Consider the following 24935-nt stretch of genomic DNA (forward strand, 5'->3'; position numbering starts at 1 on the left):
GCTCTGTCTCTGGCTCAGGCCTACAGTCTGGACTCTGACCTGGTCTACCAGAGACAGTGGAGGAAGAGCACGGTGTCTGTGGCCTCCATACAGGACTATCTGGTACTACTAATACTATTTATATTGACCCGGTCTACCACCAGTGTTGTTTTTGGCAGCACATTTCTATTTTAGTTTAGTCATAGTCTTTGGAATGAAACTAGTTTTAGTCACATTTTAGTCACCTGGAATGTTTTCGTGTTGGTCTAGTTTTAGTCGAACATAATGTGTTTTGGCGGGCCTTGATGCCGTCGTAATGACTGTTTTTTTTTTACACTTGCGCTGCGACACGCTGTGAGCTTGTAGATCTGCTATTTTCAGCATGCAACCAAGTGTAAAATAACTTGTACTGGATCTCTTGTCCACTTACTAGTCCCTTCCTAACATTTTAGGTTTTATTTGTTGACGAAATTCTCAGTATATTTAGTCTTGGTTTTAGTCATCATAGCAGTTTCCATTTAGTTTTTGTCGGTGAAAAAAGGTAGTCGACATTTTTCGTCTTGGGTTTAGTCGACAAAATCAACGCTGTCTGGTACTGTATTATAATAAATATTATTTATATTGACCTGCTCTACCAAAGACAGTGGAGGAAGAGTACTGTGTCTGTGGCCTCCATACAAGACTATCTGGTACTGTTTATATTGTCTATTGGTCTGTTCATATCCATATTTATATTGACTTGGCTAAGAAACTGTATCATCAATCGCACTGTTCTTGCTGGCATGCTTGTCAGTGTTGGCATTTCACTTCACGCTTTATATCACAGACATAATGCAGTTTGTATAATTATGAACAATAATAAAATGTAAATAATATACATACACAATATATTTTCGTGAACGGAAATGGCAGCTTCCTTACTCTGATGTCGGGAGGTGTCGTTCCAGTCTATATAGCATTCGGAGATTGTGGAATAGTTGTCTGTCATAGGCGAGACCTATAGTATTATTCTTTCAGAAGACTTTTGATTTATTTCGACGTCAGGCCTAAATGGGTTCAACCCCTCCCCTTCGTCCTTTCAGAGTAATATCAGGAAGCGTTCCGTGGGTGCTAAACCTTAGAGTATATATTAACCCATGTTGACCTGAGATCAGATTCTAAAATCTCTTCTACATCCTGACAGTTTTCTGAAAAAGCTATGTTTCTATGTCAGTCGTTCTTCGACTTTTCGAAAATAGCAGATGTACAAGCTCGTAGCGCGCCACTCGGTGGCACGCTATGAGCTTGTAGAGCTGCTATTTTGCAATAGCTAAAGCATAACATAATAATAATGCTAACACTCAAAAGGGGTTCCCGCCCAGAATGGGTTAAGTTTCTCAAAAGCGCATGAGGCGATTTCACTCCTCCTTCCAGGTATAGGAACAGAGTGCATTTTGGGATTGATTGCCCCAATAACATGAACACGCTGGCTGTTGACTATCATATCATATCATGGGTGCTAAACCCCTCTTCCTCCTTTCAGAGTAAAATCAGGAAGCGTTCGTGGGTGCTAAACCCCTCCTCTTCCTCCTTTCAGAGTAAAATCAGGAAGCGTTCGTGGGTGCTCCATGAGTGTGTGGAGCGCGTTCCGGAGAACGTGGACGCAGCCAAGGAGCTGTTGGAGTACGGCCTGAAGGGGACGGACCTGGACGCGCTCATCGCTATCGGCAACGGAGAGGACGGGGGCAGGTGGGCGTGGACGCGCACGCACGCACACACACACACACACACACACACACACACCTACACACCTGTGTCTTGATTTGATTGATTTGGGGAACTATTTATTTTATGCTAATATCTCGGATTCTTCTTCCAGGCTGTGTTTTTTAAATACAAAAAAAAACTAGCTTGATTTGCGGCTCATTCCTATAAAGGCTACGTATGACCGTCGCTTACAAACATTCACGGAAATACGTGACGTGGAGATGTTACACTTCCTAGTTGAAATGAACCCGTGGCCGTGCTCGAATAAGAATTCAGCCACCGTATGGCGGCGAGTGTGTTAACCCCTGGACTACTAAACCCGGAATAAACGGAATTAATCGAAAAATATAAACATGCCATAACCGGATTAAACGGAATTTATTTATTGGGGCTTCAAATGAGAAAAAATGAGCATTTTTTCGCTAATATCGCTAATGTTAGATGTAATCTACCAAAAAATGACCGAAATCCGCGTGATCGTGCGCCATCGTGCACGCGCGCCGTCTCTATGTGCGTCGCTGTGAAAAATGTGATATTTTGCGATGTTTTGGGGTTGATTTGGGGTTAATATGACTTAGTAATGAAAAATATGGTATTATCCTAGCATCGACGAGATTCACTGCAGTGGCTTGGGTCAAACTAGTACCGGATGTTGATGATCATTTGAACCGGAAGTGACTCTCCTAGATTCCTCTATTTTTGTCAAAATCAGCATAATGGTGCATTCTCGCCATCTGGTGGCAATTCTGGAGAAGACACTAGGATCGTCAGTCTCATCAAAACGATATATTCAAACCATCAGATCTTTCTATTAATGTTAAAATGATGAATTAAAAATAAGCCAATTTGTTACCCAAACAAAAAAATTGGGGCTGGCAGTACAAGGGTATACACGTTCCTTCCAACACCATATGACTTCAGCCCTGCATGCACACTTTGAAGTGCACTTGTTCAGTGGATGTCTATGCATATGATTTAGACAAGTAGTACTGCAAGGGAGTGTCTGCTATATGCCTATACTGTAAAATGTGCGTGCATGCGTGCGCGTGGTCCAGGTTCATCATGCCCGGGGACGTGGACCTGGATGACGTTCCCTACGAGGACTTCCTGTCACCGGACCAAGAGCTGGAGAGGAAAAAGGAAGTGGAGAACAACAAGAGACGAGAGCTGCTGGCCAAGGTCACCTTCAGCAGGTACTGAGCACGTGTGGGATACAATACAGTCACACCCTTCAGCAGGTACTGAGCAAGTGTGGGATACAATACAATCACACCCTTCAGCAGGTACTAAGCACCCTTCAGCAGGTACTGAGCATGTGTGGGATACAATACAATCACACCCTTCAGCAGGTACTGAGCACCCTTCAGCAGGTATTGTGCACGTGTGGCATACAATACAATCACACCCGAGGGGCAGTGAGGGGCCGCTCTTATCATCATACATCATCTCTCATTCCGGGCCAGTCACAATTTCCGTCCTCACCTTTACTTTGTCTTCAATGTTTGCGTTTACACTATGACCTAAAATTTGACATAATTTAACTATGACGTAAAATGTACACTGACGTAACATTCTCCATTCATTGTCAATGGGAATGTAATGTTTTTTTTGTATGGGACAAAGTTTGTGGACATAGGAGGGGCTGGCGTGCCTCAAAAATCTAGATGCCTCATTATTGCAACCTCATTGGCCGCTGTGTGTGTGTGTGTGTGTGTGTGTGTGTGTGTGTGTGTGTGTGTGTGCGCGTGTGCGCGTGCATGTGTAGTTTGATTTCAGCATGTTTTACTCCCATGCACAGTTGCGCAGTGCACACCATGGGACAAATCAGCTTTTCAAATCGGCTTTCCACCCCCTGCCACTGTGCCCACAAACGCATGTCCAAGAGGAAAACAATCTAAATTCTAAACCATTATACTGTATACTAACGTCAGCATCGGGCAGATCAACACACGCAAGCGTTATTAGTTGAGTTTTCTTAATGAAGTGCCTCTGAATTGTAACGGTGTGTTTATGTCAGTCAGTTCCGTTGATCCGTTGTTATTCATCCACCACCGTGCCATACGCACGGACTGGAGAGAGACGAAGTGTTTCTCTCCCTTCGGCTCATGTAGCCCTCATTGTAACTACAAATATTGTTCCCGAAGAAACAATGTGGGGTCACTGCAATCCAAAAGATTGTAGGCCTAGTATAAATCAGTCAAGGTCCCCCAAAACATATACGGTGCTAACTAATGTATCCAAAAACAGTAATTTATTGTAAGTAAACCAAAACAGTACAACGCTGTTTAATGTGAGGCTATTTAATGTTATTTGATTTGCTTTGATGTGAAATTAGTTATCATATATCTGTTATCTTCAGAAGAAGACATTGCACATTGCAAGAGACATTTGGACTAATGCTTTGTAAGACCTGTTGTGTTTGCATTGTAGGTATACTGTGCCAAAATGCAGTTTTCTATGCATTGAAGGGGTATTGAGGGGTTTGACCCAAAAAACAACAAATAATAATACCCATCCGTTAATACATGTGAAGGACACAATACTGGGTTTAAAAACACAGCTGAAACATGAAGTGGAGTCTGTCAAATCCCGCAATTTCCTTCTTCCCATTGCGCTGCAACGTATATTATACAAATGAAAACTTGTGAACAGGGACATTCTGCAATCTGCATAATGTACTTTCTACTTGTGGTACTTGAAGTACATTTTGGTACTGCACCCACATATTTGTACTTTAAATCAAGTTCATTCGGGGTGAATACTTAGTTTAGACTAGTCATTGGTTAGACATGGGTTAAAGATGGAGTGCCACAATTTTTGTATTTTTCCAGTTTGTCATGTGTCTATGAGGTGACAGTACTTCATTAGACACCCTGGAGTCGTGTTTATGTGCAATAGTGTAATAACTTTGTATTTAGGGTTTTATTTAGGGTTAGGCTGAACCCTTGACAGGCCAATGATATAAACACTGATAGTGTGACGCACACACGCACCTCCCCCTCTATATATATTTTTTAAATACGACAACCTCTGTGAGCGGAGCTGCCTGCCACATACACACATGTGAACTGAATGGCGCAGCCAGTTTGCTGCTCTGTGCCTAACTGTGTGGCAGCTTTTCTAACGGTAATTTCACACATTACCAGTTCACAGCAGAGCAGGCTGTTTTTCGTTAGATTGGAAGCAAGTAAATGTTCACGTCGGGTCCACAGGATTAATCAAGGAAACCACAACAAACCAGCCTTATAGGCTAGCCTATACTGCTCTGCTGTATAGTTGCTCTTGCTGTTCTCAAGGAGTAGGTTTTTTCTTTTATAATCGCAGTGGTCGGGCTTTGATACAGAGTATAGTGTCACAGTGTGCATTCTTGTTGGCTGTTGTAGTCAATATGTAGGTCCTAATACTTATACAATGCTGTAAAGTCAAGTATCTGTTGTGTCGCGCTGGAAGTCATGTTGCCATGTCTGGCTATTACTAAGCGACTTGGGCTTGTTTTCATATAAGTAACTTTCAGGGGAGATGTGGTTGACTTGACTTGGTTCATGTGAAGGACCCTCAGATTAATATGTTGTTAAAAGGATTGGTGTTGTTGAAACGTTTTCATAAATATTCAAGGCAATTTATGTGACTTATTTTGGTTGCTTGTTTCTTTAAATCAATAAAGGACAGTTCCAATGCCAGGGTGCTTAGCTGGAGGAAATCAATAGCCTACAATATATTGGCAAATTATTCATGCTAAATGATCTATCAAACTAATTCTTTCTGCTGTTAAACTATGATTTAATTGGATGATGAGCTGAGCTGATTGTAACAATAGGGTCAATATAATTGTAGGAAATACATAAATGATTAAAAAAAAAAGAGAAAAAACAGATCTGATATGGTATGGATGCGTGGATTATAGGCCTATACATGGATGGTGGCAGTATAAGTGCATAATGGTGCTTATCCGATATATGATATCAGAAATATGGGAAGTGTTCACTTCTAACATTCACAAAAACATGAGTTTCTGTTACATTACAGACACCAATTTGTCTTTTTGTAAACAAAAGGGCGGAGCCATGGGCTGTCCTTTTATAAGGAGGGGGGACTAGGACAAGTTGGTGGTCTAAAAGGCGGAGGGACTGGATTAGGTGGGTGGTGATAAGGTTAAACTCACGCATACCTAATGAACTGGTGGGTGTGTCCACATAAAACCATAATTTTAACAAATACTGTACACTTTTTTTGAAAAAAATATACCTCCTTATATAACAATAACACCTGATCATGTTTAAGGGTGGAAAAAAATCACGGCACTCCATCTTTAAGGTTAGGTTTAGGTGTGTTGCCCCATGGGAGGTTAGGTTTAGGGTGAGGGTTTGAGATAGGTTGTAGTTGTAGGACTAATGACTGGTCTAACCAACAATGACTAGTCTAAACCAAAAACTGCCTAAACTAAGTACTGCACCCGTTAATTCAGATTTTCTTTCTGGCCGTGACAGCGCATACTACATACATCCACCCAAGCTAAAGTATAACATAATGCATAAAACACCAACAAGGGGTTCCCGTCCTGAATGGGCTGCATATCCCGTCCCATGCTCTTCGCGTCTCCTCAGGGTACCAGCGGCGACTCTGATGGAAACCCGGAAGGGGCGGTGCCCAACGCCAGCCTAGAGAGGCAGGGCTGCAGCCCTTTCTACCAGGACCTGGTGGATGATCCCTATGTCGACCAGGTGAGTAGCGACGGAGCTTGTTACTTTACTTTTGAACCCATTTAGAGCCTAAGGACGATTCTACAAATGTCTTCTAAATCCTAACAGTTACATCCTAACATGTAATTGGCCGCCGACCCCCATCTGAAAATATGATGTTCCAGGGACCACCCCCAGAAGCAAAGATTTGAGTTAAAAACATTTGCTCTGAAAGAATATATTATTCAAAGATTTGCGCCACATTTTCACGATAAAAATAAAATCGCCGATCGCAGAGCTCGTATCGAGACACTCGGTGCCGCGCTACGAGCTTGTAATGTAGATCTGCTATTTTTCAATAGCTAAATATAGGCTATAACATAATACTTAAAACACCAAAAGGGGTTCCCGCCCAGAATGGATTCATTGATAACGAGCACCTTAACGATCAGGCTTATAGAGCCTGGATCTTATTGACCATTTTCATTTCAGAGTCAGGACGTGTATGTGTATGTATATATTTCAGAGTCAGGACGTGTACGGGTCCTTCAGCACGGTGCCTCAGGAGAACTTCGCCGAGGTTCTGCTGAGAACTGGAAAGCTGGCCGAGACCAAGACTGAAGGACAGGCACCGTTCCCTGCTACCGAGGGTACTCGCACGCACTCACGCACGCACACGCACACACACACACACACACAGGCAGACACACACTGTTATAATGTATTCAACGCTCTTTAAATAGCTCCATATTTACCTCTCTCTCTCTCTCTGTGTCTCTCTCAGTTTTGTTACAGTTGGCCAATGATGCGTTTCCCAGGGACATGACGCTGGCACTGGCCTACTTACTGGCCCTGCCACAGGTTGGACACACACACACACACACACACACACACACACACACACACACACATATATTCCGTCTATCTTGGGGCGGCCACAGCCTCCCGTGCCAGAACAAACGGGCATAATGAAGACTGGAACTGAAGTATGGATATAGTTTCTCAGTGAAGGTGCAGCCAGTGAAAGAGTAGAGGTGAACTCTGGCCTCCACATCATGAAAGGAGACCAGACCCTCCTCATAATCCACAAACACTACCACTCTCTGGACCTTCTTTCTTACAGGGAGGAGGACATCAGGGTCATCAAGAGCATTATTCTCATTTCCATTCCCCAACCCTATAGTCCAGTAACCATTGAAGTGTAGTTAACACTCGTATCGCCCTAGGCGGAGGTCTCCGCCCCATCAAATAATTACGCCCGACGCCCAGGACGGAGATTAATCAAACGACGGAACATTACTTGTTTGATAACAGAGGGTGGTACGAACATGTTCCCCTCCCCTCATACTCTCTCTCTCTCTCTCTCTCTCTCTCTCTCTCTCTCTGCAGGTGGTGGATGCTAACAGGTGTTTTGAGAAGCAGAGTCACTCTGCCATCTCCCTCCAGTTGGCTGCATACTATTATTGTCTGCACATCTACACACACCTGCTGCCCTGCTTCAATGACGACACTCACACCCTCTACCAGGTCAGCGCCGTGTGTGTGTGTGTGTGTGTGTGTGTGCGCGCGTCCGTCCATACAATTGGACCCGGTCCGAAACGTGACCGGTGATTTCAGAACCGAACCGCTATGGATCCGAATAACATTCTAATTGGCCGCACCCGCCCAGAACCGGCCCCCGAAAGTTTTGTATACGGTCCGAAGCGGCGCAGAGAAGGATTTGACTGTTTGGAACTGGTTCCGACCAAAACGGGCTGATCTGATATAGATCCGGACCCATAGTTAGTGTGTTCTCTGCAATGTTATATGCTTCAACATGACATGAGACTGCTCTCTATGAGCGACATGCACACCGCCTCTCAAGAGGGTTGCAAACTTGCATAGGCTAATATTGAATTAGTGCATTTTAGAGCACCGACATTCTTACCAGAGCTGTTGACAATCACAACAAAACTGTCCCACATTTTTCCTCCGGGGTGGAAAGCCTGGTGACGCGAGGTTAGTCCCACATTGCTCGATGCTTTGCGTTTCGTTTCGGGAAGGCATATTTCACCATTTCAACAGCCGATGTCAAAACTAGCTTGTTCTGATCAAAAACGCAGCCTGGAAGAAGAATCCGAGTTAAATGGAAGGGCTGTTTTTTTCCTGTTTACTTCATCGCACGGCAACCGGAATGATACAGACGCGTGCAGAACAGCATTATGAAACGCAATCAATAAATATAAAAACACACCCGTGTGAAGTGAGGGGCAGTTCATAGAAAAGAATACCAGCACTCAAATGTTATGATTCTTCTTTTTTTTTCCATTTCTCCCAGCAGCAAAACAACAGGTATTCCTCAGCGTAAATATGAACAATAATGGGAACCTGGGTGTCCCGAGTGCACCATCTCTCTCTCATATTATTCTGGGATTATGCTGGGGCAGAAACTAAAAAATAAATAAGAATCCTTTTGGATATAACATCGTGAGTGCTGGTATTATTTTCTATGAACTGTAATATCTATCTGAACCGTGCACCCGTCACTTTATTATTTTGGACTGCTCAATCGAGCGCTTGCTTCTCTTCCTTTCTTGAATCGAGGGGGGCAAAGAAACGACATCCAAGACGATTTCGGGGGGCAAATAGCATTAGCGCTTGTTTTCTCCCGCTGTCTCCCTTACAGGCCGACCCCAAGGCTCTGATCCGATTGGTCACGCAGCACGTGTCGGCGCACTGCGACTGGCCGGAGGAGCTGGAGAAGCTGATTGGCCAGCTGCGTGCGTACAACGAGCGCCTGACGGATCTCACGCAGGCCCAGGTGCTGAGAGGGCTGGGCCGCGGTGTCCACGTGGCGCGATTCAGCTCCGACAGCGACTACAAGAAAGAAACCATCCTGGGCCTGGCGGAGTGAGTTATTAATGTTATTATAGTCAACTACAACTAATACATGGGCCTGGCAGAGTGAGTTATTAATGTTATTATAGTCAACTACAACTAATACATGGGCCTGGCAGAGTGAGTTATTAATGTTATTATAGTCAACTACAACTAATACATGGGCCTGGCAGAGTGAGTTATTAATGTTATTATAGTCAACTACAACTAATACATGGGCCTGGCAGAGTGAGTTATTAATGTTATTATAGTCAACTACAACTAATACATGGGCCTGGCAGAGTGAGTTATTAATGTTATTATAGTCAACTACAACTAATACATGGGCCTGGCAGAGAGAGTTATTAATGTTATTATAGTCAACTACAACTAATACATGGGCCTGGCAGAGTGAGTTATTAATGTTATTATAGTCAACTACAACTAATACATGGGCCTGGCAGAGAGAGTTATTAATGTTATTATAGTCAACTACAACTAATACATGGGCCTGGCAGAGTGAGTTATTAAAGATGGAGTGCCGTGATTTTTTTCCACCCTAAAACATGATCACAGAGGGTTATAGTGCTTAAAACGTAACCTGTCGTTCCTTGGCTGGGAATGGGTTGAACAGATGGTAGGTTAGTAGATTGTTGATGACTATGTTTTATGTATTAGATGCATTTCCATATGGTGTTCTTGCTTACTGTAAATCACTCTGGATTAAGAGCGTCTCCTAAATGCCTAAATTGTAAAGTGTGCGTGCGCGTGTGTGTATGTGCGTGTGCGCGTGCGTGCGTGCGTCATTGCTTGCCCCACACCATAGAACAGATCACTGAAACACTGTCGCACATCTTGAACGGCTGTCATGCATACAAAGGAATGTACATACAATAGCACGCCATGATAGAATAGTGGAACTCATAGCAAAGGACATCAAAACATCATACATCTTCAGTGAGAATGTACAAGCATGATTCCAGGGTCATTCCATCCATGCTCCAACTCTGTGATAACCCAGACATAATTTACATCTTTGACAGCTAATACACCAGATGATGTTGTGGTTGATGAAGAGTCAGGGATGTGTCTGTATTAGAGATGGCCTGCACCTTTAACACTAGCCTAGAGGAAGCCTTTATGACCAAGTGTCATTGAATACCAACCACTTCTAAATACCATCTCAGAGCTGGGCTGTAGGTGCAGACTATGTGTTTGTATATTCGGCAGCCTAGGGCATTATACCCACAGACTGGAGTGGTTGTTAGAGGGTTCCAACAACTCGGGATGCCCAAAAAGGAGGCAAACAGGCTGGCAGAGTATTGTGGTGTCTCTGCTATTATCGGCAGCCGGCATATATGGCGGAGACGCTGCTACTTACAGTATACCCATAGATATATGCTGAGTGACATGCCCATTGTAACACATGCCATGGTTTTGTAAGTGTAACTCTACTGCACCTTTACAATTTGTGTCCTTGTATGCATCTCCTTTGTGTGGACATAAATAAATGGTTAACGTGTGTGTGTGTGTGTGTGTGTGTGTGTGTGCAGGACCCTAGATGACAGCGTGTACAGGATCTCGTTGTCTCTCGCCCAACGCTACAACATTCCTCTGTGGGAGGTCTACATGACACACCTGGAGTTCCTGTTCACGGACAGCGGGTACGCGCACATGCACGCACGCACGCATAGTTTGAAATCAGCAGCTCAGCTTGTCGACACCATCAGAGTTCACAGTGCGTACTAGAGGTGGGATAGCCTCGGTACCCAGGCTTTTTAAACCCATTTTGGGCGGAAACCCCTTTTGGTGTTAGCATTATGTTACGCTTTAGCTATTGAAAAATAGCAGATCTATGTAGGTCTGTAGGTCTGCTATTTTTGAAACATCGAAGAACCACTGACATGAACATAGCTTTTTCAGAAAACTGTCAGGATGTAGAAGACATTTTTCGTTCGCATTCAGCTCAAAAATGAAAAGCCTGGGGAAAGGCATTGGAATATCTGGCATAGGAAGTGGGATGCCAACTTGTATTTCTGTATGACATCAGTGTAGGGGTGTCCAACCGATAACCGTTAGCCGTTTATTAACACTTTAACTGCTACAGGTTCTAGCGGACCATGGCTTACTGGTGCTGAGGGGTTAACATGGGCTTTTTGAACTTTTTGGGGGGCCCACAGCGAGGGGCCTCTTATAGCGAGAATCACACCGCATAAATCAAAAGAAAGCCCAACTTGTCCACTAATTAAAAAAAAAAAATTATGATTCTACCATCTTCCATTCTGGAGATATTGACCTTTTTCTAACACCTGCTTTTGCCTGCACGCTGCTTGTGAAAAAAAACAAGAACTATTATTCACAAAATAAGGCCTTTAGCGACATGTACATACTATATACCGTATGAAACAGTAGACTCTCTGCTTTCATAAGAAAAATACCACCCAGAAAAATCACACCCCTGTGAAGTGAGCAGTGCAATTGCACTGCTCACTTCACAGGGGTGTGATTTTTATTATTATTACAGTATTAGTATTTTTCTTATGAAAGCAGAGAGTCTACTGTTTCATACGGTATATAGTATGTACATGTCGCTATAGGCCTTATTTTGTGAATAATAGTTATTCAGGCCCATGCCATCTCTAACACTGGCAAATGATTGAAGATGTCCTACCTGTTTTAAAGAAGTTAAAACTGTGACCAATGTTATGTCAACAGAATCAGAGGTGTCGATTTCAAACATTTACCCCATCACCTTCAGCCTCCTGAACAAACACCTAGCGAGCTCCACAAATGACACCCCAAAAGTGGCAGAGTTCAAGGCCAAGGTAAAAAAAAATCCCTGCGGGATCGCATGTCAGTTGACACGGCTGACTTGGTCTCAAAACCAGCCCTGATCGCCACCACCTTTGACCCTCGCCATAAACACCTGCCTTCCTTCACACCAAGGCAGAGAGACGCTGCGACAGCCAAGCTGAAAGAAATCTGCGCTAACGTACAATTGGAGAATTCGAATCAACAGGCCGATGATGAAGGTGAATATTATTGACATTTATTGTATAGGCTATATACATTTTTTTCGTATACTTTAATTACTTTTTGTGTTATCCCTTTAGCACCACCACCATTTTATAATTTGTAGTTCGTACTGCAGTACACAGTGACAGGCACTATTTGCAAACTGTTCAAATGTAATAAAGTATTCAATCAATTAAAGGTGTCGCAGAGATTGGCCCTGCAACTGATGAAGAGGAGGAGGATCGTGAGGAGGAGGATCGTGAGGACGAGCCGATGGCTGCTGCTGCTGCTGAAGTGGAGAAGGAAAGTGCCATGCGTCAGCTCCTAGGAGAGGACAGAAGTGGACAACTACATGAGAGACTGTCCCCCCACATTGGAAAGTAACCCACTTCAATGGTGGAAAGCAAACCAGGCCCGCTTTCCGAGGCTGGCCATATTAGCGAGGCGTTACCTTTGCATCCCTGGAACCTCGGTGCCATCCGAGAGGGTGTTCTCTGAAGCGGGTCTTGTAGTCAATAGACTGCGCACAAGGTTAACCCCTGAGCATGTGGATATGTAGATTTTTTTTTAAATAAAAACCGTTAAACAATTGGGACACTGTGATGCTACTAATAAGGTAGGCCTGGTCTTTATTTTATTTTGTTAATGTGCTACTGCGGCTGGCAGTGGCTATTGGCCTATGGCCCCAGAGCGTCAAACTCAAAGCCTAAAGGCCGCTATAGGCACAGAGCAGGCCTGCCCTGTTTATTTTATTATCCACTCAAGTATTCCAATTTCCTCTCACAGTCATACTGATTAATACATTTTTTCGTTTGACAATGTTTTGCTGTTAATTACTATATACCCTTCAACCGTTGTAACTTGTTCAATTATTTTATTAGTTTTATTTATTTTAGCGTGTCATGTTTACATGGGACTGGGAGTTGATGTTCTGTAATTGGCCTCAAGTGGCTGTGGGCCTGTGGCCTTGCGCTGCTCAATGTGCAATGCATGTGTTTCTACTTTTGTTGAAAAGCACAGAACTTGCCGATTTAATTTATTGTTTTGTGTAGGCCAATGCTTATTTAGTAGGCCTATTGTATATTAGCCTATATAGGCTATTCCTAATCCTTCCTGACCGGTCCGCGATATGCGTATACTGTAGCCTACGCACTATAGTGCACTGATTGACAGCAGGCCGCGTGACCGGCAAGATGATTGTATTTAATCCTCCCGTTTCACTTCTAAAATAAACACCATATTTCTTATGGAAAACAATGTGTGTAATTCTTCTTCTTCCTCGTTGTAATATTGTTATGTTTAATGGTTAATAGTGCACATTGTATTATGAAAAAAAACTGTATTTGTCTATTTTTAATGGGTAAAATAGCGATTTTTTTTTCTTAACGGATAAAGGTTAATTATCCGGCAAGTCCTGGCGGTAACCGGTTAATACAATCTTTCCATTTGGTCATCCCTACATCAGTGATCTCTGCTGTGTTCTACCGGGGGGGGGTGAATAAATGCCCTTTGACGAAGTATTCCGTCAATTAAAATCCAACCATTGTCTGCCTTTGTCGGAATTCATGTCATCGTTAACGTTATCGATATGAACCGGTTTTGCTTCAACGGATTCGCACCAGGGAAAAATGTGCGTGCGAATCCCATCGAGTCCCATTTAAAATAACGATTTCCCCTCGCCGTTTTCTCAGTACAGTCCGTGAACCGCAATCGCTTTATATGATAAAGCGGTGAAAAGGCGATGTTGGCGCCGAGCGCCATATGAAAAACGGGCGTGAAAAGGCGATATCGGCGATAAATGAGGAAACAGTGACAGCATATGATATGTTTTCATAGATATATATATAAGAAGGCTAGATGGCTCATCACCCGCGCTCTGGCCAATGGAGAGCGACGTTGCTACGTGGCGGCCATCTTACCTCCGGGCAGCATAACATTGTGTCTATGGGGCATGTACTTTTCTAACATTGTGTCTATGGGGCATGTACTTTTAAATAACCATAACATTGTGTCTATGGGGCATGTACTTTTAAATAACCATAACATTGTGTCTATGGGGCATGTACTTTTAAATAACCATAACATTGTGTCTATGGGGCATGTACTTTAAAATAACCATAACTTTCTCAAATTTCCAACCGATTTTCAAACGGTTTGGTTTGTTATAAGCGCCAGAGATGTGCTTTTCTACGACGTTCATATAACTACAATTAAGCAGATAGGCGTCCTGAATCATAGCCACGTTAAAGTTCTCAAACTCTGCCCCAAGCCCGGGCCGAGCCTCGGGCTCTGTGTTTTTCCGCGATTTTGTTATTTTTTTCTTTCATTTTTTAAAAGAGTGTTATTATAATGAAAATAGCAATTCTGTTATTTGTGTAATGTGATTGTGTATACATGTATTTATTATGAAGAGGGCTGCGCTAGGCGATTCACTTGTGACAGGAGGAGGACTGGAGACGGGGGTCGCATCGCACTGGCATTTCAGACTCAGAGGCCTCGTACACACATCAGGCTCAAAGCATTGAGCCTGAGGCGGCCATGAAACACAGACAGAACAGATCATGTCCGTCCGGCATGTGTGTACGAGGCCAGAGCAGCATGCAGCCTGCCCCACAGTCCTGCACTGCACACAGGCAGTACAGTAGAGAGAACAGTGAACGGTGTGAGACTTGCTTGCTTGCCTTGCTACCGCTGGTTTCCCTCTGGTTTGCGCACCAATGAGCTACTACCACCAGTTAACTTGCCAAGTTGCCATATGCTTAAATATTTTATAAAATCAATCGGATTATCACAGCTGAAGAAGCGTCAGAAGGTTTTCGTCATGTTGCACTGAGTCTCGCTAACCCAGCTGGCTGCGATGAATAAAACCTAATTATTAATCAACGTCACCAAACGATCCATGGTGATACAGTATATAACTTAAACGCTACACGTAAAGCAACTTCACTTCAGAGGAAACTAAGGGAGGGAGCGGCAGCAGCTATTGTTGTTTACTCACCAGTCACCACCACCACTGTATGGAATCCATTAGAATGATTGGAAATGGAAGTTATGGAACATTAATAGCCTATTCTAACGTGAGTTACATACATCCTTTATTTCGATAAATCCGTTGATCTCCGTTCTCACTTTCACACTGAAACACGGCGCCGCTGTGCCCGCAATTTAGTGCTGCTTTTTTTTCTCTCATTTTTTTCTGTCTGGCTTTTGGCGGGCTTCGGGCTTAACATCATACTATAATTCTAACAATGTCTGTCTGTCTGTCAGAAACACCGCCTTATCTCATCATTGCCTGCACCAATCACTCCCACTTTTCACACAGGCATTGACCATATTTTTCGATTTGACACATTAATGATTAATAATGAATTTATTAGTGAATTAAAAATGCGCCCGGGCGCAGTACCCCCCGCGGGAAATATCTCACAACGGTTAAGGGCTAGTTATGGTAATCTTTAGGGTCGGGCCGACCCAGTTAGGGTAGGGTCGGGCCGGGGCCATAATTTTTGGGCCCGCTGAGAACTTAAAGCCACGTTGACAACGTTTGTAATACACCAACCCGTTTGTAAATCCGTCAAGATTGGAGGGAGTTATGACCGTTTTTGTTTGAGCTGCCATTGAACATACCGTACTGTCGCCCCCGTAGCAAGATGGCCGCCCGGGTGAACTATACATCAGAGACTCCGCCTAGAGCCACCTATAGCCTTCATGTATGTCTATGTATGGTGTCTCTCTCTCCTCAGGCTGTCCACCGAGGAGCTGCAGCAGCGAAGTGACCAGCTGGGCCTGCCGGAGGCGCTGCGGGCCGACCCCGAGGCCTTCCGCCGCCACATGACCAAGTACGTCCTGCCCAGCGTGGCAGGCCGAGACCTGGAGCGTCTGCTCTACTACTACACGCTGCTGGAGGCAGCGGCGGCCTGCGGCGGTGGCCAGCCACGCCCCCAAGACGCTGCGCGCATCACGCCACAGTCGCACCTCAAGCTGCTCAGGAAGCTCCGCGCTGTCGCCACCGGTGAGCTATCTGTCGGTCTGTCTCCGTCTCAACAAACGTTAACCCATTTATGACCTGAGGTCGATTCTGAAATAAAATGTATTCTAAATCCTAAAAAAAATCAATATGTTTCTATGTCAGTGAGTGCTCACTCTGAAAGAATATATATTCAAAGATTTGCGCCGCATTTTCATGATTTTTCAAAAATAGCTGATCTGCAAGCTCAGTGCCGCCCTATGAGCTTGTAGATCTGCTATTTTTCAATAGCTAAAACACCAAAAGGGGTTCCCGTCCTGAATGGGTAAGATGTTCCACTGTTACGTTCTTAAGGTCATTACACACTGGCGAATTGGTGACGCGATTTATTCGTGCGAATAATTCACATTTTTTTTAAACGAATTGAAGTCAATGCAAGCTTCCACATCAGTGGCGAATGTGCAAAAATGTGACAGTTTTCGCTCTTTATGTGTTCGCTCTGGTGTCGAATTTTGCAGACATTCGCAGGCGAACTGCAACACCTCTGACCAATCAGAATGCAGCCCAAACTGCGTTGCTGTGTATAAACAGTGGCGTACCGTACAATAGCTGTCCACAGAGCAGCAGCCGGTGTCATGATCTGTCACTCCACAGACCATGTCTCCTCCCTGGCCACTCCCTCATTTCCATCCCATTCACTCACCTGCTTCTAACTCCCTCGTCATTCCACCTGTGAACAATTCCTCAATCAACCTTCCCCCTATAAGACTGGACTCATGGCAAACATTTCAGTGTCAGTTCATAGTTTGTTGTTGCCGATGCATGTCCTCTCCTCTGTTGACTTTGGTCATTCCGCCATTCCTGATTCCTGTGTTCTACTGAAGTAAGATGTATTCCTGATTTTCCTGTGTTCAACACTTCAGTGTAAGATTTTTGCTTCCTATTTTTGATTAAATCCTTAAACGGCTATACTTGTCTGTGGTTACTCTGCATATTGGGTTCAACTCTTTGCATCATAACATTATGAACTGACCATCAAAATGAACCCAGCAGAGTTACTGTTTTTGACAAGGAAGGTGCTGAGCTTTGAAACTTTTGTTGATTGTCTTGTGGCCTCTCCTCCTAACCGGCATGCTGAACTCCAGAAGGAGGTTTCAATACACCAGCAGTGGTTCAAAGAGAGGCCATGGACAAGCCATTTTGTCCCCCATTTTGATGTGGTTTGTGGGAGGCTGAAGAACTTTGAGACCAGCTCACTACCTCATGCTTCCCAGCCAGCTCATCACTCTATTAGGGTTGGAGTGATGAGCCTGCATCCCCTTAGCCCTGATGCTATCCGGCAGGAGACCCAGTGTATGGAAAATTTTCCCAGCGAGCAGAAGACCCAGTATATGGATTATATGGATTATTTTCCCGGCAATGAAGAATTTCCTGTTTATGCAGAACAACTTCATGTGCAAAATCCCTTGTATGGCACCCGTCTGGCTCGGGGGGGTCCCCGTTGTGTCAACAGGCGGGGGGGTGTATCCCGGGGTCTCCCAGCCACCAAGCCCACCTGTCCTGACAGTGTGGGGAACCGGGGGCCTGCTAGAAAAAGGCATGGCCGCCTACACTGCCAGGAACCACCGCCACCCAGCCTGTCACGTCCAGCTGCAGTCCCGCCCGCAGCCCCTTCACGTCCTGATGCACTCCCGCCTGCAGCGGTGCAGCCCCGTCACGGGCCTGCACTACGGCAGCGGGACCCCGGGGGTGTTTTTCAGCTACCTGACCCCTGTTCCTCGCTCCCAGTGACTTTGTCTCCTGTCTTTGTGAAAGACCTGCCCAGCTCTCCGCCGTCCAGTTTTCTGCCGCCCAGCACTCCGCCGCCCAGCCTGCCCAGCACTCCACTGAGTGCTGTGCTGCCCGGCATCCACGAGCCCTCCCCGGTGGCCTCCATTGGTGACCTGCCTGCGCCCTCTGCACCCTCACCGACTGTACCTCCTGCTGAGCTGCCAGAGCCCTTGCCGGCCATCCCCCTAGGTGTCCTGCCTGCGCCCTCTGCACCCTCAACAGCCCTTTCAGCCGGTGACCTGCCAGAGCCCTTGGCAGTGAACTCCAGTGGTGACCGGCGTCAGCCTGACGTTATGGAAGCTCTGGCCCTGGGCTTTTTGTTCGGCTGCTTCCGTCAGCTGCTGTCTGCCGGCTCTCCATCTCCAGAATCTGCAGCACCCTCCTCATCCCCTGGGTGTGCAGTGTTCTCTGGGGTCCCAACATCCTCGTCTCCTGGGTGTGCAGCGTCCTCTGGGGTCCCGTCTCCAGAGTCTGCAGCATCCTCCTCCTGTTCTCCTCCTGCAGTCCCACCTGCAGCTCCACCTCCACCTGCAGTTCCACCTGCAGCTCTGCCTCCTCCACCTGCAGTTCCACCTGCAGCTCCGCCTCCGCCTGCAGTCCCGCCTGCAGCTCCGCCTCCGCCTGCAGTCCCACCTGCAGCTCCGCCTCCGCCTGCAGTACCGCCTGCAGCTCCGCCTCCGCCTGCAGTCCCGCCTGCAGCTCCGCCTCCACCTGCAGTCCCGCCTGCAGTTCCGCCTCCGCCTGCAGCTCTGCCTCCTCCACCTGCAGTTCCACCTGCAGCTCTGCCTCCTCCACCTGCAGTTCCACCTGCAGCTCCGCCTCCGCCTGCAGTCCCGCCTGCAGCTCCGCCTCCGCCTGCAGTCCCACCTGCAGCTCCGCCTCCGCCTGCAGTACCGCCTGCAGCTCCGCCTCCGCCTGCAGTCCCGCCTGCAGCTCCGCCTCCGCCTGCAGTCCCGCCTGCAGTTCCGCCTCCGCCTGCAGTCCCGCCTGCAGCTCCGCCTCCGCCTGCAGTCCCACCTGCAGCATCTCCGGCGTCGCCTCAGCCTGCAGCATTCCCGGCGTCGCCTCCGCCTGCAGCTTCCTCTGCGTTCCTGTCGTCTGGAGCGTTTTCTGAGGCCCCGCCGCTGCAGCTCGCCTCTGAGGCCCCGCCGCTGCAGCTCGCCTCTGAGGCCCCGCCGCTGCAGCTCGCCTCCGAGGCCCCGCCGCTGCAGCTCGCCTCTTGGGTCCCGGCTTCTGAGTCTGCAGCGTCGTCTCCTGGGTCTGCAGCCCTCCCTCCTGAGTCTGCAGCTTCAGCCCCAGAGCCTGCAGCATCTCCTGTTGCTCCGCCTGCAGCATCACGTCCAGCTCCTGCAGCATACCCGGCTCCGCTTCCACGGTCCTCCGCCTCGTCTCAGCCTCCAGGCCGCCCTCCTGACTGCACCTCCTCAGCCTCCACGTCTCGACCTCCGGGCCGCCCTCCCGATGGTGACACTGCCTCATCCCAGCGTCCTGGCCGTCCCCCCGATGGCGCTCGTTCTGCCACCGCCCATCCTCCTGGACGTCCCCCTGAGATCACCAGACTTGCCTCTGGCCGTCGTCCTGGCCGCCCACCTGAAGATCCCCTTTGCCCTGCCTCAGTTTCCCTCCTCCAGGCCCCCTCCACCCACCCTGCTCGTTCCTCATTGAGGTTTTGGGACGTCTGGGATCCGTCCCTTGAGAGGGGGGGTACTGTCATGATCTGTCACTCCACAGACCATGTCTCCTCCCTGGCCACTCCCTCATTTCCATCCCATTCACTCACCTGCTTCTAACTCCCTCGTCATTCCACCTGTGAACAATTCCTCAATCAACCTTCCCCCTATAAGACTGGACTCATGGCAAACATTTCAGTGTCAGTTCATAGTTTGTTGTTGCCGATGCATGTCCTCTCCTCTGTTGACTTTGGTCATTCCGCCATTCCTGATTCCTGTGTTCTACTGAAGTAAGATGTATTCCTGATTTTCCTGTGTTCAACACTTCAGTGTAAGATTTTTGCTTCCTATTTTTGATTAAATCCTTAAACGGCTATACTTGTCTGTGGTTACTCTGCATATTGGGTTCAACTCTTTGCATCATAACAGCCGGTCCGCGGGTCCGGCTACGCAGGTCTGGATAGCACAGCAGCACACGCTGTTGCACACCTCCCCTCCTACAACTGTGTGTGTGTGTGTGTGTGTGTGTGTGTGTGTGTGTGTGTGTGTGTGTGTGTGAAGGAAGGAGAGGTTGCACAGCTCGTAGTCACGAAAAACAAAAAACATCTATTATAGACCAACGTTTCGAGAGGAGAGGAGGAGGAGAGGACATGGAGTGGAGGGGTGTGAATATAATCGCACAATACCCGTTGCATTTATATGTGTACAGACGCGACTGAATTCGCCGGGCAAATATTTCGCATTTTTTCGGATCGCTTATTACTAGCATCGCGTCGCTAATTCGCCAGTGTGTAATGACCTTTAGCTTACGCATGTTTCATGATAACTACTTTTTGCGTATGTGATGTATTGCCATGCTTTTTTGTGCTTGCTTATTGTAAGTCGCTCTGGATTAAGAGCGTCTGCTAAATACCTACATTGTAATTGTAAGTCCATAGACTTTGCTTGGCCTATGACGCAATTTCGGAAAGCCATGCATTGCCGGGGGACTTGCACCCCTCCAAAAAGGGATGATGTTGTTAGTGCGGTTGCCCTAACAGGGCGACAAGACTATAGTAATTACCCGACTATATGTGACTACATTTGACTGAGATACTTTTTTTAATTTTAAATGAAAGCAGGGAATCATAGCTTCAAAATGACATATTGGTTGTTCAGTTTGGCCCACCAGTTTTGGAGATATGGCTTATAGAGTAATGTCTTGCAGAAAACAACGAGTTGAGAAAACGGGCTTGAACGGTTCACTTCTGTGGTCTCTAACATTACACCTAGCTACATGTTTAAGCATTTATTTCATATTTACATGTCGATTTCAGCTCTGACACTTATTTCAGACATGCTCTAGTATGTGAAGTCTGTTTGTGCTATAAACAGTTCAAAGGCACTGCTTTGAAGGAAGTCAATGACTTCAAGTACCTGGGCTCATGGGTCAACTCAACCGAACAAGACCTGAAAGTGAGGAAGGCCCTTGCATGGAGGGCCCTAAACGGCATGGCCAGTGTATGGAACTCCAACCTCCCCTGTCAAACCAAACTCAGCTTCTTCTACGCAACGGTAGAGTCCGTTCTCCTATATGGCAGTGAATGCTGGATCTTGAAGCCAACCCTGCAGAAGTCTCTCGATGGGTGCTACACCAGAATGTTGCGGGCAGTACTCAACATCAATAAGAGCACACATGTTACAAACACAACTCTGTATGATGGAATGCCAAGGGGTGAGCCAGAAAATAGCAGCCAGGAGAAGGAGACTAGCAGGACACTGCCAAAGACACCAAGAGCTGCCAGCCAGCAAACTAGTGCTGTGGGAACCAACACACGGGCACCGGTCACGAGGACGTCCCACGCTAACATACGTGGATGTACTCAAGAACGACGCAGGAGCGCAAAGTACCAACAAACTGGCCAGATGTATGGAGAACCGGGATGACTGGAAACGACGATGGAGGGCTCGTCTGAGGACGACCTAGAGAGAGACAGCGAACGTTTTTAACTCAAATCTTTGCTCCTGGGGGGATCCCTGGAACAACATTTTTGTTCAGATGGGCCTCAGCCAGCAGACAAATACAGATGTTTTTTGGGTCCTTGGCATGAATGTTTGAGAACGACTGACATAGAGTCAAGGGTTTTTGAGTGGTGCAACCACTCCAAGAAGCAGCATCAGCAGCACAGGTAACTTCAAACAAGCTGTAAATGACTTGAGGGACAAGGCAAGAAGAGCTTTCTGTGCCATCAAAATAAACATCAAGTTAAACATCCCAATACAAACCTGGCTAAAGATACTAGACTCTGTTATAGAACCCATTTCCCTCGATGGTTGTGAAGTCTGGGGCCCACTTGCCGATCAAGAACCGGAAAAATGGGATAAACACCAAATTGAAACTCTGCATGCAGAATTCTGCAAATCCATTCTCTGCATCCAACGGAAAACACCAAACAACGCATGCAGAGCAGAATTAGTAGTTAGCAGTTCCATTAATAATGATTAATTTGTGTTGTATTGTATGTTATCAAAACTATCTCTGCCTCTCTCTCTCTCTCTCTCCCTCTCTCCCTCCCTCCCCACAGGACTGGACTATCGTCAGTTGACAGACGAGGTGTCAGACCCGCTGCTGGCTCTGTCTCCGGTGCTCACCAGTCACAACGTGTTGTCCATCTCCAAGCTGGCCGGCCTGCTCCCGCTGCCCGGCGGCGGCGGCGAGGCCTCCCGCCTGTCGGCCAGCGCGGTGCACGGCGCCTGGCTGCACAAGCTCTTCTGGACGGGAGACCCCCACCTCCTGAAGAGACCGCCGCAGAGCCCGCAGGACTTCCTGCACGCCTACGACGTCTGCGCCAAGTACCTGGAGAGGCTGAGCCCCGCCCACGCCGTCGGCTTCCTGGACGATGTCACCTTCTCCCCCGAGGCGGCCGATAAGGTGAGTCCACTGAAACTATGAGACGTCACCTTCTCCCCCCCAAGGCGGCCGATGAGGTGAGTCCACTGAAACTATGAGACGTCACCTTCTCTCCCCCGAGGCGGCCGATAAGGTGAGTCCACTGAAACTATGAGAAGTCACCTTCTCTCCCTGACACCAGGCCTCGTATTGCAGCCACTCTGAAAAATCTATCAGTGTATGAACGGCACTTGGGTTGCGGAACATGGCACGTCTGAAATCTGCCCTCTGCTCAGGTGGTAACTTGCTCAGTAGGCGAGCTACGTGGGACCCGCAATGTAGCTCTGCCTCGCCGTCTGTACCCAGAGTCCTAAGCATGCCTACTAAGGACCGGACCTGAAGGGAAAACTTCTCAAAGGTGACATAGTCCCCACGGCGAATGTCTGGTGAGTCCATAACACTAGCAATCCTGTGCAGAGCTATTTGGTGGGGCTGACCATATTTCTCGTTCAGAGACGCCATGGTGTCTGAGTAAGGGGTGGGAGAATTTAGATATGAGTCGGCCACAAGTCTGGCCTCCTCCAGCTTAAGGTGATCAACCAAAATTTGGTATTTAAATAACTCCGTCCCTTCTGGGGGTAGCAGGTTTGCCAGAGCCATCTTTAGGCGTGCAAATTCACTGGGGTCTCTGTGACTGAAGTGGGGAATGGTTGGCCTTGGCCCTCTGTAGGTTAACTCAGCATTGGCTATGAAACCATCTGGAGCTTTAACGACGGGTGATGAACCAGACTGCCTCTGGCCCTGCGGAATGGGCTGTGAAGACGGCACACTGTGGGGCCGTGCTGCCGGCTGAGATGGGGCGTGAGTATACGACACATTGTGTGGGCGTGTCGCAATGTGAGAAAGCTGAGTAGACTGCACATTAGGGGGGCGTGTTGCAGCTGAAAACCTTGATGGAGGAAAAGACTCTGACGGTTCTGCCTTCAAGAACTCCAGTTTCACATGTGGCATCTGCGGATGAGGGTCCCTACGAGGTGGGGAACCCTGTCTCTTTAATGCTGGTTGTTCTCTGCTCTGGTGAGGAACCACATTAACTTGGTCTTTTATGACCTGAATCTCAGTCATTAACCTTTGCAACATGCCTAATACTGGTTCCACAGGTGTTGGAGTCTGTCCTACCTCGTCTTTGGTAGGCCATGGAGATGGGTCGTGCCAGTCTTCCTCCACCTCCTCGTCTGGAGGTGGAGGTGTTGGGTGAGTCGGAGGGACCGACTGTTGCTGTGTTTTAGGAGCTGGCCCGGCTTGTGCCACCTCTGCGGGAGGTAGTTGTTGGGCAGCAGGTCGCTGAGGTGGTTCGGTTGTTTTGATGGGCTCCATAAACCTCCTCATCTCATCTTTGAACTGCTGGAGCTCTGCCAACTCTGCTTGCATCGCTCTGTGAGATCGCTGTAATCTGCAATTCTCCCTGTAAATCTCCTCCACCTCTGATTGGTAATGCTGTTGTTGTCTTGACTGCCAATGCTGGTTGAAGGGAGTGGAGTGTTCCACATAATTCTCCAGGGGCTCTCGCAGCCGTTGGTAGGCTAGCTGTGGGTCAGGACGAGACTCCCTTGGTCTGGTAATGGTCTCCTCCCTCTGAGAATAGCCCCACTTATCTAAAGTAGGATCCCATCTGTGGCTGATGTTTGGAGAGTCATGGGTATAGAGGGGTGTCATCCTGGAAGCTCCCTCTGGCCTTGGGTACCGCTCCTCTTCAGGCCCCAGTCTGTACTGTACTGGACTAGGGGAAATTGGGGCAGGTCTCCTTCGGTGAGCATGGCTCTCCTCATAGTCCTCAAATCTGATAGGTGGATGGATCAGCCGCCTTGACCGGACTGCTGGTTCTGAATTCTCCTCTTCATGGTGGTCCATAATGGGGCAGGGGTAAGTGCTGCTATCCGGCTCGAAGGACCAAAATGTAGCTGAGGGTTACTGAAAGGACTGTATACTGGTTGGAATTAGCACTCGCCCCTGAATGTCGATCAGAACAAACACCATGGACCACCACATTGCTTCTAGACTTGAGTTTACTTCACTTTGACAAGACAGTATGACACTGACCAGTGACAGTATGGTCTGAAAATAAAGCAACAAAAACATACATGCTCTTTAAAACATGACTAACACAGACTAAATGCCTAAATTGCCAATTGTACACTGTATAGTATAGGCCTAGTGCGAAACACTCTGAACAAGTCTCATGCTGAATTGGCCATGAAACGAATTAACTTAATTATATAAACCATATATATTGTTGGCAAACTTGGCATATGTGTACAGAAACT

General features: G+C 47.0%; 1 protein-coding gene across 1 annotated transcript in view; it reads left to right on the top strand.

Moving 5' to 3' along the window:
• Nucleotides 1-2787: 2787 nt before the first annotated feature.
• LOC308329875 (NBAS subunit of NRZ tethering complex-like) overlaps nt 2788-24935 on the top strand; it is a gene marked incomplete at its 5' end in the record, with an annotated part of 35002 nt that continues 12854 nt past the window's right edge. Inside the window, 9 exons of the mRNA XM_080784376.1 lie at nt 2788-2918; nt 6338-6446; nt 6931-7054; nt 7189-7265; nt 7794-7931; nt 9070-9293; nt 10814-10924; nt 16019-16287; nt 22307-22653. Coding sequence (XP_080640502.1) covers nt 2788-2918; nt 6338-6446; nt 6931-7054; nt 7189-7265; nt 7794-7931; nt 9070-9293; nt 10814-10924; nt 16019-16287; nt 22307-22653 — 1530 coding nt within the window. The remainder of the gene's footprint in view (nt 2919-6337; nt 6447-6930; nt 7055-7188; nt 7266-7793; nt 7932-9069; nt 9294-10813; nt 10925-16018; nt 16288-22306; nt 22654-24935) is intronic.

This window comes from Protomyctophum bolini, assembly GCF_963924005.1.
Source record: "Protomyctophum bolini genome assembly, chromosome: 15".
NCBI classification, from domain to species: Eukaryota; Metazoa; Chordata; class Actinopteri; order Myctophiformes; family Myctophidae; genus Protomyctophum; species Protomyctophum bolini.